Source organism: Saccopteryx bilineata, chromosome 2, assembly GCF_036850765.1.
Source record: "Saccopteryx bilineata isolate mSacBil1 chromosome 2, mSacBil1_pri_phased_curated, whole genome shotgun sequence".
Classification (NCBI taxonomy): Eukaryota; Metazoa; Chordata; class Mammalia; order Chiroptera; family Emballonuridae; genus Saccopteryx; species Saccopteryx bilineata.
The window spans coordinates 226084408-226099029 of NC_089491.1; the positions used below are offsets into that span (position 1 = coordinate 226084408).

At 40.1% G+C, this 14622-nt stretch overlaps 1 protein-coding gene across 8 annotated transcripts in view; it reads right to left on the bottom strand.

Annotated features, from left to right (window-relative positions):
- Positions 1-14622, bottom strand: part of DYRK1A (dual specificity tyrosine phosphorylation regulated kinase 1A) — a 268791-nt gene that overhangs the window by 104099 nt on the left and 150070 nt on the right. For all 8 annotated transcript variants that reach the window (XM_066259377.1, XM_066259376.1, XM_066259380.1 and 5 more), the window contains one exon: positions 13121-13204. In XM_066259377.1, coding sequence (XP_066115474.1) covers positions 13121-13130 — 10 coding nt within the window. In that variant the 5' untranslated portion in view covers positions 13131-13204. The remainder of the gene's footprint in view (positions 1-13120; positions 13205-14622) is intronic.

Sequence of the window (14622 nt, forward strand, 5' to 3'; positions counted from 1 at the left end):
CCCAGCCTGCAGCCCCAGAGCCCAGAAGAAGCGTAAGGACAAGTCAGGATACTGTTTGTGAGAGAGTCTGATTTCTCAGACCCAGGATCCTTCCTAAAGGGACCGCGCAGAACATCTCTCTCACAAACACTCACCCGGGGCTCCTGGGGACGGAGGGAGAGGGGAGAGAACCACAGTAACAGGAAGAGAGTGCAATCTAGGAGGCATAGGGAGAAACATTTTGAGAGATAGCCACCCTAACCCCTGGGACAAGTCACTCCCCAAAGCTGAAGTGAATATTTCCCCCGGAAACAGCAATACCAGCAAAGGGAAGCAGGAGAGCAGCCAAACAAGCTCCCCCGCAGCATTCAGAGCAGAGTCGCATAGAAGGAGGAGGGAGCTTTCGGGTCTACAGTAGTGAGTCTTAGGGTCCGAGCTGCAACGCCCCCACCCACTCGGCTGAGGGCGCACCGGAAAGCGGGCGGCAGCAGGAGACAAAAGCGAGGTTCTGCTGGCAGGTGCGGAAGCCGGCTGGCCACCAGTGGGCTCAGGTGTGAGCTCAATCTTGCCCAGCTAGGGAGAAGGGGGCGTGCAAAAGCGGCCAAGCTCAGCTGCCAGCAACCTGTAATCCAGCCTCCGGAAGAAGGGCGGGAAACCCAGAAAGGGTAGAAACCAGCCCGCGAGCAAGGGCAGAGGAGCACATCCCTGCCCCGCCCGTGCAACCCAGGCTTGCGGTCAGACTTGGTAGCCGGCTCCTCCCGCGAGGGTGGAGCCAAAAGCCCAGAAGAGGCGGAGTTCCGCTACGAAGCTGAGCTTGGGCACGAAGCCCTGCCTGGCGGTAGAGCCAAGGCTAGCAGCTGTTCCTTGAGTGGGATCATCCTGCAAAGGCAGGGCGAAAGCTCAGAAACAGGCGGAGACCCGCAGCTGAGCAAAGGTGCTCGCCAGTGCCCTCAGGACGGAGCATAACGTCACACACGGGGGCGGGGCAAAGGCCAAGGCCACCAACCCTTGTGCACCCGAGCACGTGATCACAGCCACTCTCGTGAAGAGAAAATGCGGAGGCAGACAAATACAACACAAATAAACCCAGAGAAATCCCCAGAAGAGGACCTAAGTGAATCAGATATAACCAAATTACCAGATGCAGAGTTTAAAATAACGATTGTTAGGATGCTCAAAGATATTAGAACCACCATAGATGGCCATTACGAAAACCTAAATAAAGAGATAACAAATATAAAAAAGGACATTAAAATAATAAAAAAGAATCAGACAGAAATGACATATACAATATCTGAAATAAAGAATACAATGGAAGGAATTAAAAGCAGGATGGATGAAGCAGAGAATCGAATCAGTGAGTTAGAGGACACAATAAATAAAGGCACAGAAGTAGAGCAGAAAAAAGAAAAGAGACTCAAAAAGTCTGAGGAAACTCTAAGAGAGCTCTGTGACAACATGAAGAGAAATAATATCTGCATCTTAGGGGTTCCTGAAGAAGAAGAGAAAGAACAAGGGATAGAGACTTTGTTCAAACATATTATAGCGGAAAACTTTCGCCAATTAAGGCAGGAAAACATTTCACATGTTCAGGAAGCACAGAGAACTCCATTAAGGAGAAACCCAAAGAAACCAACACCAAGACACATCATAATTAAATTACCAAAGCTAAATGATAAAGAGAAAATATTAAAAGCTGCTAGAGAAAAAAAGACTATCACCTACAAAGGAGCCCCCATAAGGATGACTTCTGACTTCTCAACAGAAACACTTGAGGCCAGAAGGGAATGGCAAGAAATATTCAAAGTAATGCAGAACAAGAACCTACAACCAAGACTACTTTATCCAGCAAGGCTATCATTTAAAATTGAAGGAGAAATAAAAGGCTTTACAGAAAAAAAAAAACTCAAGGATTTCACTGCAACCAAACCAAGGCTGCAAGAAATGCTAAGAGACCTGTTGTAAACAGATCAAAGGAAAAAAAGAATATAGCAAAAAAGAAAAACAGTTTTAAAGAAAAAAAAATGGCAATAAACAATTACATATCAGTAATAACCTTAAATGTTAATGGATTAAATGATCCGATCAAGAGACATAGGGTAGCTGCGTGGATAAGAAAACAGAACCCATACATATGCTGTCTACAAGAGACACACCTTAAATCAAAAGATGCACACAGACTGAAGATAAAAGGATGGAAAAAAATATTTCACGCAAATGGAAATGAAAAAAAAGCGGGGGTAGCAATACTTATATCAGACAAAATGGACTTTAGAACAAAGACCATAATTAGAGATAAAGAAGGTCACTACATAATGATAACGGGAGGAATCCAAAAGGAAGATATAACCATTATAAATATCTACGCACCTAATATAGGAGCACCTAAATATATAAAGCAGACTTTGATAGACTTAAAGGGCGAGATCAACAGCAATACTATAATAGGAGATTTCAATACCCCATCAACATCATTAGATAGATCCTCAAGAAAGAAAATTAACAAAGAAACAGCAGACTTAAAGGACACATTAGATGAACTCGATTTAATAGGTATCTTCAGAACCTTTCACCTTAAAACAGCAGAATATACATTCTTTTCAAGCGCTCATGGTACATTCTCTAGAAGAGACCACATGTTAGGGCACAAAAGCGGGCTCAACAAATTTAAGAAGATTGAAATCATATCGAGCACTTTCTTTGATCACAATGGCATTAAACTAGAAATCAACCACAATAGAAAAATTGAAAAACATTCAAACACTTGGAAACTAAATAGCATGTTATTAAACAATGAATGGGTTAACATTGAGATCAAAGAATAAATTTAAAAATTCCTAGAAACAAACGATAATGAGCATACATCAACTCAAAATTTATGGGACACAGCAAAAGCAGTCCTGAGAGGGAAGTTTATAGCAGTACACGCATACCTCAAGAAGCTAGAAAAAGCTCAAATAAACAACTTAACCCTGCATCTAAAAAAACTAGAAAAATACAGCAAGTAAAGCCCAGAGCTAGTAGAAGGAAGGAAATAATAAAGATCAGAGCAGAAATAAATGTCATAGAGGCTAAAGAAACAATACAGAGGATCAATGAAACCAGGAGCTGGTTCTTTGAAAAGGTAAACAAGATCGATGAACCTTTAACAAGACTCACCAAGAAAAAAAGAGAGAGGACTCAAATAAATAAAATTAGAAACGAGAGTGGAGAAATAACAACTGACACAACAGAAATACAAAATATTGTAAGAAAATACTATGAAGAACTGTACGCCAAAAAACTAGACAACCTAGATGAAATGGACAAATTCCTTGAATCATATAATCTTCCAAAAATCAATCTGGAAGAATCAGAAAACCTAAACAGACCAATTACAACAAATGAGATTGAAACAGCTATCAAAAAACTCCCAAAAAATAAAAGTCCTGGGCCTGATAGCTTCACAAGTGAATTCTACCAAATATTCAAAGAAGAACTAACTCCTATCCTTCTCAAGCTATTTCAAAAAATTCAAGAGGAAGGAAGACTTCCAAAGTCCTTTTATGAGGCGAGCATAATTCTGATTCCAAAACCTGGCAAAGACAACACAAAGAAAGAAAATTATAGGCCAATATCCCTGATGAACTTAGATGCAAAAATCCTCAACAAAATATTAGCAAACCGGATCCAGCAATATATGGAAAAAATCATACACCATGATCAAGTGGGATTTATTCTTGGGAGGCAAGGCTGGTACAATATTCGCAAATCAATGTGATTCATCACATAAACAAAAGAAAGGAGAAAAACCACATGATAATTTCAACAGATGCAGAAAAAGCATTTGATAAAGTCCAGCACCCATTCATGATCAAAACTCTCAGCAAAGTGGGAATACAGGGAACATACCTCAAAATGATAAAGGCCATCTATGACAAACCCACAGCCAACATCATACTCAATGGGCAAAAATTAAAAGCAATCCCCTTAAGATCAGGAACAAGGCAGGGGTGCCCCCTTTCACCACTCTTATTCAACATAGTTCTGGAAGTCCTCGCCACAGCAATCAGACAAGAAAAAGAAATAAAAGGCATCCAAATTGGAAAAGAAGAAGTAAAACTATCATTATTTGCAGATGACATGATATTGTATATAGAAAACCCTAAAGTCTCAGTCAAAAAACTACTAGACCTGATAAAAGAATTTGGCAAGGTGGCAGGATATAAAATCAATACTCAGAAATCAGAGGCATTTTTATACACTAATAATGAACTGTCAGAAAGAGAAATCAGGGAATCAATCCCCTTTACCATTGCAACCAAAAAAATAAAGTACCTAGGAATAAATCTAACCAAGGAGATTAAAGACTTGTACTCAGAAAATTATAAAACATTGATAAAAGAAATCAGGGAAGATACGAATAAGTGGAGGCATATACCGTGCTCATGGTTAGGAAGAATAAACATCATTAAAATGTCTATATTACCCAAAGCAATTTATAAATTCAATGCAATACCAATGAAAATACCAATGACTTACTTCAAAGACATAGAACACATATTCCAAAAATTTATATGGAACCAAAAAAGAACACAAATAGCCTCAGCAATCCTGAAAAGGAAGAAAAAAGCGGGAGGTATCACACTTCCAGATATCAAGTTATATTATAAGGCCATTGTACTCAAAACAGCATGGTACTGGCATAAGAACAGGCACATAGATCAATGGAACAGAACAGAGAACTCAGAAATAAACCCACAGCTCTATGGACAACTGATATTTGACAAAGGAGGTAAGACAATACAATGGAGGAAAGACAGCCTCTTCAACAAATAGTGTTGGGAAAACTGGACAGCTACCTGCAAAAAAATGAAACTAGACCACCAACTTACACCACTCACAAAAATAAACTCAAAATGGATAAAAGACTTGAATGTAAGCCGTGAAACCATAAGCAACTTAGAAGAAAACATAGGCAGTAAGCTCTCTGACATCTCTCGCAGCAATATATTTGCTGATTTGTCTCCACAGGTAAGTGAAATAAAAGACAGGATAAACAAATGGGACTTTATCAAACTAAAAAGCTTCTGTACAGCTAAAGACAATAAGAACAGAATAAAAAGACAAACTACACAATGGGAGAATATATTTGACATAGCGTCTGATAAGGGGTTAATAACCAAAATTTATAAAGAACTTGTAAAACTTAATACCAGGAAGACAAACAATCCAATCCAAAAATGGGCAAAAGAAATGAATAGACACTTCTCCAAAGAGGACACACAGATGGCCAATAGGCATATGAAAAAATGTTCAACATCACTAATGATTAGAGAAATGCAAATTAAAACCACAATGAGATATCACCTCACACCAGTCAGAATGGTGCTCATCAATAAAACAGAGAATAAGTGCTGGCGAGGATGTGGAGAAAAGGGAACCCTCCTGCACTGCTGGTGGGAATGCAGACTGGTGCAGCCACTGTGGAAAACAGTATGGAGATTCCGCAAGAAATTAAAAATCGAACTGCCTTTTGACCCAGCTATACCACTGTTAGGAATATACCCCAAGAACACCATAGCACTGTTTGAAAAGAAGAAATGCACCCCCATGTTTATGGCAGCATTGTTCACAATAGCAAAGATTTGGAAACAGCCCAAGTGTCCATCAGAGGACGAGTGGATTAAAAAGCTATGGTATATATATACTATGGAGTACTACTCAGCCATAAGAAATGATGACATAGGATCTTTTACAACAACATGGATGGGCCTTGATAACATTATACTGAGTGAAAGAAGTAAATCAGAAAAAAACTAAGAACTATATTTTTCCATACATAGGTGGGACATAAAGATGAGGCTCAGAGACATGAACAACAGTGTTGGGGTTACAGGGTGGGGGGAGGAGAGGGAGGGGGTTGGGGGAGGGGAGGGGCACAAAGATCATGGCTTTTCAGCATTGGCCATATTCCCCCCTTAATGTATAGACAGACAGCAAATATTTACGTATGGTGTTCCCACTATAAAGACTGCTGTCTTAGGGACAAATGCTGACAAACTATTTCAGCAGTTCCTCCTTCTTCAAAGACTTATATGTAAACATAGAGCTCCATGTTTCATAGGACATACTCAAGCTCACTCCATGCTCCCTGGAGCTTTAGCACAAGGGAATGCCCCCCCCTTTTCGTGTGGTTTTTTTTTTGTTTGTTTGTTTTGTTTTAGTATTTTTTCTTTTATTTATTTATTTTTTGTATATTTCTGAGGATGGGGATGGGGAGGCAAGCAGACAGACTCCTGCATGCGCCTGACTGGGATCCACCTGGCATGCCTACTGGGGGGAAAGCTCTGCCTATCTGGGATGTTGCTCTGTTACAACCAGAGCCATTCTAGTGACTGGGGCGGAGGCCATGGGGCCATCCTTAGTGCCCAGGGTGGATTTGCTCCGGTGGAGCCTTGGCTGCAGGCGGGAGGAGAGAGACCAAGAGGAAGGAGAGGGGGAGGAGTGGAGAGGTAGATGGGTGCTTCTCCTGTGTGCTCTGGCCGGGAATCGAACCCGGGAATCCTGCACACCAGGCCAATGACTCCGACGGGTCTACCATATCATGCTTTTTACTTAAAAAAAAAAAATTTTTACATTTCTTTTGAATGCTGATGAACAGGAGACACCAAATCTTTTCCCCTGCAAACTACTACCTTCTTTATTAGATCTAGCTAATAACACTGTTCTGTCTTTTTTCCAAATAGCTCCAGATATATGGAAAAGATTTATATAGGCAGATGGGGATCCTCAAACCCCTCAGCGAGATCTTCTGAGAATGGCTTTTAAGATACCTAGAGGCAGAAAAAGCCCAATAGAGATCAGGGGGAACTACCAGCTTTTAGTATACACCCTTAAAGGCTCCAACACCCCAAAGGGGTCTCATAGGATGCCATCTGGGTCCTGCTTCAATAGTGGAAAGGAAGGTCATTGAGCTAAAGCCTGCCAGGCTTACACACCTCTGCTGTGAGGAAACAGGGACACTGGAAGGTGGGCTTCCCCCTCGCTCCTCTAAGGGAGGGTTCAGTCTCTTCCAGCCCTGCTCCAGCCACCTATGACCTAACCTTGCCCAAAAAGCTGGGGTTTGCCACTGAAGACTGAAGGTGCCCAGGGCCGTCGGCCCCATCTACGACACTGTGGACGAGCCTAGGGTATTTCTTCCAAGAAGCAGGTAAACTGATCTCATTCGCACAAAGGCCACTTAACTATGTTTAGCCTGAATAGTCAGGTTTTTTTATTCTTCCCTCAAAGATCTCTGTTGTGGGTGTTGATAGTCCTATTTTCTGCTGCTTTGCTTAATATATAGTGTTTCCTTTATCCCTCCTACCTCAATGCCCCACTCATATTTCAGGCTGGGACCTAATCTTAATTTAGAGCTCTCTTTCCTCCTTTTGCCAACTTGTATTATGAATTTACCTTTGCCACCCAGCTTAGTGTATCCCAAGGTTCTCTTTACCAGGCCACAGTCACAGAGCTCCAGGGAAAAAGCAACCTGGTCTCAACTCTCCAGGCAGAGGAGAACAGAAGCTCCATATCCACGCATGCTGCAAATGGCTTTTTCCAGTCTACCTGAATCATTACCAGCTAGAAGCAGCGGTTACTGGGACTTGGACATGAGCTGCAAAGTATAGAATGGTGACAACAATTACAGTGCCATGCGGACTTTTCCTGTGGGGAACTTTCCTGGACTCCTGCTCCCTGTGACAGCTCCTAACAGACTGAACTGGGGTTGGGTTGCATTTTTCAGGGATTTGGCATGGTGATGGGGCCAACTTGGACTTGGGGAACATGTTAAGGACACTACTCATTTATGGATTCTTGCTGTATTGGCCAAGAGTTTGCTTAAAGGCTCTTAATCACTGTAAAAAAAATAGAGGACTGGATGAAAAAGATGGGGCACATATACACCATGGTATATTATTCAGCTAGGAGAAATGGTGACATTGGATCACTTATAGCGGAATGGTGGAGTCTTGGTAGCATTGTGCGGGGGTGAAATAAGCGAATCAGAAAAAAACAGGAACTGCAGGATTCCATACATTGGTGGGACATAAAAGCGAGACTAAGAGGCATGAACAGGAGTGTGGTGGCTATGGGGGGTGGGGGGAGGGAAGGAAGGAGGGGGGAGGGGGAGGGGGTACAGAGAGAACTGGATGGAGGGTGGCGAAGGACGATCTCTCTTTGGGTGATGGGTATGCAACATAACTAAATGACAAGATAACCTGGAAATGTTTTCTTTGAATGTATGTACCCTGATTTATTGATGTCACCCCATTAAAATAAAAATTTATTTATAAAAAAAAAAAAAAGAAGAAGTACTTCCTTCTACTTGGCTGTGTATTTTTCTAAATTTCTACATTTTCAGTGATTGTGTATTACTTAATAAACAAAGTGAGGCCCTGGCCGGTTGGCTCAGAGGTAGAGCATCGGCCTGGCGTGCAGAAGTCCTGGGTTCGATTCCTGGCCAGAGCACACAGGAGAAGCGCCCATCTGCTTCTCCACCCCTCCCTCTCTCCTTCCTCTCTGTCTCTCTCTTCCCCTTCCACAGCGAGGCTCCATTGGAGCAAAGATGGCCCGGGCACTGGGGATGGCTCCTTGGTCTCTGCCCCAGGCACTAGAGTGGCTCTGGTCGCAACAGAGCGATGCCCCGGAGGGTTGGAGCATCGCCCCCTGGTGGGAGTGCCGGGTGGATCCCGGTGGGGCGCATGCGGGAGTCTGACTGTCTCTCCCCTTTTCCAGCTTCAGAAAAATACAAATAAATCAGACTGCTTGGGGTTAAGAAATGAAAAAGAAAGGAGGAAAAAAAAGACCACATACACAGTACCATGTGAAGAACAATTTCAAAAGAAGGCAAATTGGCACTACGTGCACAAGTATTAAATTGTGCAAAAAAAATGCACAAACCCTCTATTCCCCCAGCCCAATGTATCCTGCATGTGAATGGGAGTAAAGAAATTGATTTTTTTACATTTACACATCTGCTTTCTATTGATAATTATTCTATATAATAGGCCACATTCCTGTGATCACTGAGTATGCATACTTTCCCCTCAAAACTCACATTTTAAAATAGGTTAGAGAATTTAAAATTAAAAACTGCCACATCAAATTATTTTAAACAGATAAATTCATATAAATATATATTATATATATATGAAATGAGAACAAATGAGCACAATTTAAATTTCTAAGGCTATTCATCCTCAAAGAGTTATAGTTTTACATGTTCTGAACTATTTCAAGCTTTAAATGACTAACTTATCACTCTTGTTAAAAAACAATTTTAGTTGTTAAAAAAGCCCATGTCAACAACAAGAAGAATGATATCAACTGCTATATCAACAGCTTTTCCCAAATAATATTCCATTAAATGTTAATGGGTATAAATAAAAAATAAAGGAGAGGGAAGGACCTTCTATCAAATGCATTTTTAAAATGCAAGAGCCTTTCTGTTAATGTGCACAATAGTTTCTGATGTAGTCCATCTCCCAAATTTAATCTCAGAAGTAAGTGACTCTACATTTTAAATAAACTGAATTTGGTTACCTCTTAATACAAAAGTGGTAAAGAATTGCTCCAAGACGATGGTGTGAGTAGAATGGTCACTTATCACTAAGAGTAAAAACTGGGCGATGAGGGGGGTGTGCTCAGGAGAGATACCCAGAGGGCACTTTTCCATGAGTTGGGCACTCAGGAGAGAAGTGTGGACACAAAGATTTTGAAAACATTGATATGTAGGTGACAGATGAAGCCATTACTGTGATTGCTATTAACCAAAAAGTGTTTTCTGCTTTTATTCTAGATGCCTTGAATTCAATAAGTCTTAAAAATTTACCATAAACATCCATTGCTTCATTTGTTTACATATGTGTTCCCTCTTCCAAATAAAATGTGTTCCTTGATTCCTAAGCACAGGTATCCTTGTGGGCATAGTATCTATTACAGTACCTGGTACAAAGCAAATGTTAGCCAAATAACTGTTTTGTCACAAATGATTTTTCATCCAAAAATTTTTTAAAAATCCAATTTTACCTCATTTATATTCTAGTTATATGTTAAATATGTAAAGACCCTCACATTAAACAGGCAAACCAAGAAATACATGTATTAGAGACACATAAATGGTTGACTTTGGCTTGATCTTCAGTAAAAATCAGTTATAAAGCTTTGGCTTCTGGAAAACCAGTCAGTGCCTACCTGCAACATCCTTCCTAGCATCGCTGAATCTGCACTCAATCAATGAAATGGTAGGAGAATGAGGTATCATCACATCTAACCAACAAAATCTCAGTGCCATGAATGCCTGGGGCAAACAATAATCTCTTTGAAGTGAACATAGCATTCTAGAAATAAATTTCATTGAAAATGCCTTGTGAGCCTCTATGTGGTAAAAATTCTACCAGCTGAAGTATAATAAATGTGTGCACAAGAAAACAAGAGCAAACTGCTGCATTCATTAAGGATGATTAGAAAAGCTATTAATTTTATGTTCAAAACAATTATTAACTTTCAAATTGTTGAAAGGGAAGTACACCAGCAGCTAATACATGTATTCGAGAGAGCCAGATTTTCTTTTTTGGGTTTTCTGCTTTATAAGCCAATAAATGTTGAAAAATTTTAAAGCATACAAGGCCAAGTAGGGGAGACCGAATTATATCATAAATCTAATCTTGTGGAATTTTGTTGTCATCTTGCATTCATAAAATTAACTAGACAGTCTCTATAAACTCTATTTACTCTTTAGGTATTTCATTTCATTAATAAGCTTTTCAAGAGAGTGAGAGCTTTCTGGAAACTCTTTATATCTTATGAAGATAAACTAAAAATAAAATAGCAACTTTGTCATCCTCAAATTTTCATAAGGAAAAAAATCTCCAAAATTATTAATATTCATGAATAAATCTATTAGACACCCCAAACACACTTTGTTCCTCTACTGACCTCAGTTGAAAGTGAGCATCTACTTGGTATAGCCAATGTGCAGTCTAGTGCCCAAGGAGCAATCCGGGAGCAGGCAGTGCTGAGAAACTGTTCCTGCACCAAAAGGTCAAACTTATAAAATCTGACAACAAAATTTTCATAAAATTTTCAAATTTTCTCTGTAACTATTCCTATTTATTTATGATAGTGATACGCATGTTGATTTTATCAGCCACTCAGCCACAATGTGTACATAGTGTATGTCTAATTAATGTACAGGCAAATATATATGTGCATGCCTGAGAGATGGATTAGAGGTCATTACTCAATCAAGTACTTAGAAAGAAATGGCCCTGGCCAGTTGGTTCAGCAGTAGAATGTCAGCCCTGCATGTCAAAGTCCCAGGTTTGATTCCCTCTCAAGCAGCGGTTCTCAACCTGTGGGTCACGATCTCAGCAGACTTTAGGCGACCCCTGTGTTTTGGTCGTTCGACCCCCGCCCGGGTCGCGACCCACAAGTTGAGAACCACTGCTCTCAAGGAACACAGGGGAAGTGACCATCTGCTTCTCTACCCCTCCCCTACCCCTCTTATCTCTCCCTTTCTCTCTCTCTCTCTCTCTCTTCTCCTCCCATAGCTATGGCACAATGGTTCAAGCAAAGCTGGCCCCAGATGCTGAGGATGGCTCTGTGGCCTCACCTTAGGCTCTGAAATAGCTCAGTTGCCAAGCAACAGAGCAGCAGCCCAAGATGGGCAGAGCATTGGCACCAAACAGGGCTTGCCGAGTTGATCCTGGTTGGGGCAATGTGGAAGTCTGTCTCTGCCTCCCCGCCTCTCAATTAATTAAAACAAAAAGAATCACCATCATATTCTTTGAGTTCCTCATGAATGTAAAATATTAGGTCTATAATTTAATTTGCAAATGTATTCAAGCACACTTCATACAAAATGGTACACCTGAGATTTTTTTAAATACCACTCTAAAGTCAAAAAATGTTAATTTTTTTCTTTTTGAGAACAAAAATCACCAAAAACAAAAACCAATATCCATCCAAGAATTATCTAGTTACTTCTTTTCCAGTTAAAGACCATATTTTCAAACAATTTATAAATATAATCAAGTAAGATTATCTCTGACAAAGTCTATAAATACAAGCCACCTGGTCCAACAAAATGCATCACAATCAGCCTGATTTAAGAAAAGTACAAAATTAGTAACACTTTATCCATTAGCTATACTACATTTTCAGGAGTTTGAACATAACCATACATGGATTAGCCTCAAGTTTTCCATGTACGAAAAGAGCACCTCAAAGTGAGACCAAGAGACATTGATAAGAGTGTGGTGGTTACAGGGGGAGGGGGGAGAGGGAGAGGGAAGGGGGAAGGGGGAAGGGGAGGGGCACAAAGAGAACTAGATAGAAGGTGACAGAGGACAATCTGACTTTGGGTGATGGGTATGCAACATAATTGAACGACAAGATAACCTGGACATGTTATCTTTGAATATATGTATCTTGATTTACTGATGTCACCCCATTAAAAATAAATAAATAAATAAATAAAATAAAATAAAATAAAAAAGAGCACCTCAATTATAAAGCAAAGATATTCTTTCAAAAATGATTTCATACTACTTTCTCTTATATAAATCATATGACAAAAAGGATGAAAGGGAAGAAGGGAGTGAATAAACAAAAAGAGGAAGGAAGAAAGAGTGGGAGGGTAGAAGGGAGTAAGAAAAGAAACAAACTCCCACACCGTATTTTTAAAGAGTCATACATACAGGTGTAATATCCTTAATTTAACTTCAGATATGCTACAAATGTCTACTCCCTATGCCTTTAAAAGACTTGCTGCTCTATTCTAAAAGGGATCTGAGGGAAACATGCATTCAATCATAAAGAGACACATTTATTTTTAACAGAAATACTTCAATTCTCAAAGTATTAGTCAACAATCCACTTTTTAAAAGGTCAAGTACTAGCAATTACTAAGCTATATTTGTATTAATACCACTAAAAATCACTAATTATCAAACTGATTCCCAAAATCAAATTAAATATCCCAATTAAAAGTTTGCTTTACTGATCTAAATAATTCTCCCAATCCCCACTGACGTTATCAGAAAGCTCCCCTCCATTCAAAATACACATTCTCTCAGCCAGCCAAAGTTTTACTGTATTTTAAAATTTGAGTCACCTGTATGCATCGTCTTCTTTCAAGGCTCATATCATCCTGATGGGGTGGGGGAAGGGAGAAGAGTCCAGCAGCAAAACTATAACACTGTGTGAAGAAAAACAGATTATGATAAGAGATAAGGATGCAAGACATTTACCCCTAATTGAGGAACATCTAATGTAACTATAATCCCCAAAACATAGATAAAATGAATTCAAATTCATTACTACCATTTATTTAAGCTTACTTGAAAATATTTTCATTAATGAAAACCGATTAGATACAAAATATAAAATATTCAATTGTCACGGAGAAAAATATTTTGAAATCTGCCTACTACCAATGAAAACAACGCATTTCTAGACTTGAAATAAAACAGTCAATATTCCACTATTCTATATAATCTATCTGGTGGAAAGGGTATACATTTTTTTTTTCCTGAAGTTGGAAACTGGAAGGCAGTCAGACTCCTGCACACGCCCGACCGGGATGCACCCGGCATGCCCACCAGGGGGCGATGCTCTGCCCATCTTGGGGCATCATTCTGCCACAATCAGAGCCATTCTAGCGCCTGAGGCAAAGGCCACAGAGCCATCCTCAGCGCCCCAGCAAACTTTGCTCCAATGGAGCCCTGGCTGCGGGAGGGGAAGAGAGAGACAGAGAGGAAGGAGAGGGGTAGGGGTGGAGAAGCAGATGGGCACTTCTGTGTGCCCTGGCCAGAAATCGAACCCGGGACTCCCGCACACCAGGCCGACGGTCTACCACTGAGCCAATTGGCCAGGGCCGGTATACATTTTGTAATCTCCATCAATTCACTTTTCATTGCTTACTAACAGAGGTAATCACACGTCAATCTACCAATGTCCTTTGTAAATGAAATCTGAGACATTACTCACAACTGCTCCCCTAAGCCCCACAAGCCCTCTTTTGCTCTCTGAACGGCTTCTTTTATTTTATTGTAATTATTTTACAGTACTTCCTACATCATGCCCCCATTGATAATTTCATGATTGGCCAGAAAATTCCATAAATGACTGACAGGAAAGCAAAACAACCTCATTGTTGTTATCAACTGAAAGCATGTAATAGAAGAGACAAAGACAAGCACAGGCTGAAACCTAACTTATAGATGAGTTCAGTCTAACAATATATTTTTTAAATTGATACTACAGAATTCAGTAAGTATTTCTAATAAAATAATGTTGCTTATATTGGTCAAATTCTCAGGCTAGCCAAAAGAAACCTACTGATCCCCAAAGATATTATTGGTCATGGGCACTAGGAACCTTGAAGAACAAACACAGAAAGTTAGCCAATTCTCTTTATCTGGACAAATGCTAAGATTGGTTGTTTTCCTCTGTTAGTAATCTCTACTCATATGCAAGTACTTCCCTAAACTCTACATTATAGCATCCCAATCACCCTGCTTAATAATAATCTCTTCCCAGAGTATATTCCTACATTACCACCTAACACTCCTATTGCCTCCATGTAATTTATTTCAGGTATGTGATAAGAAAAAT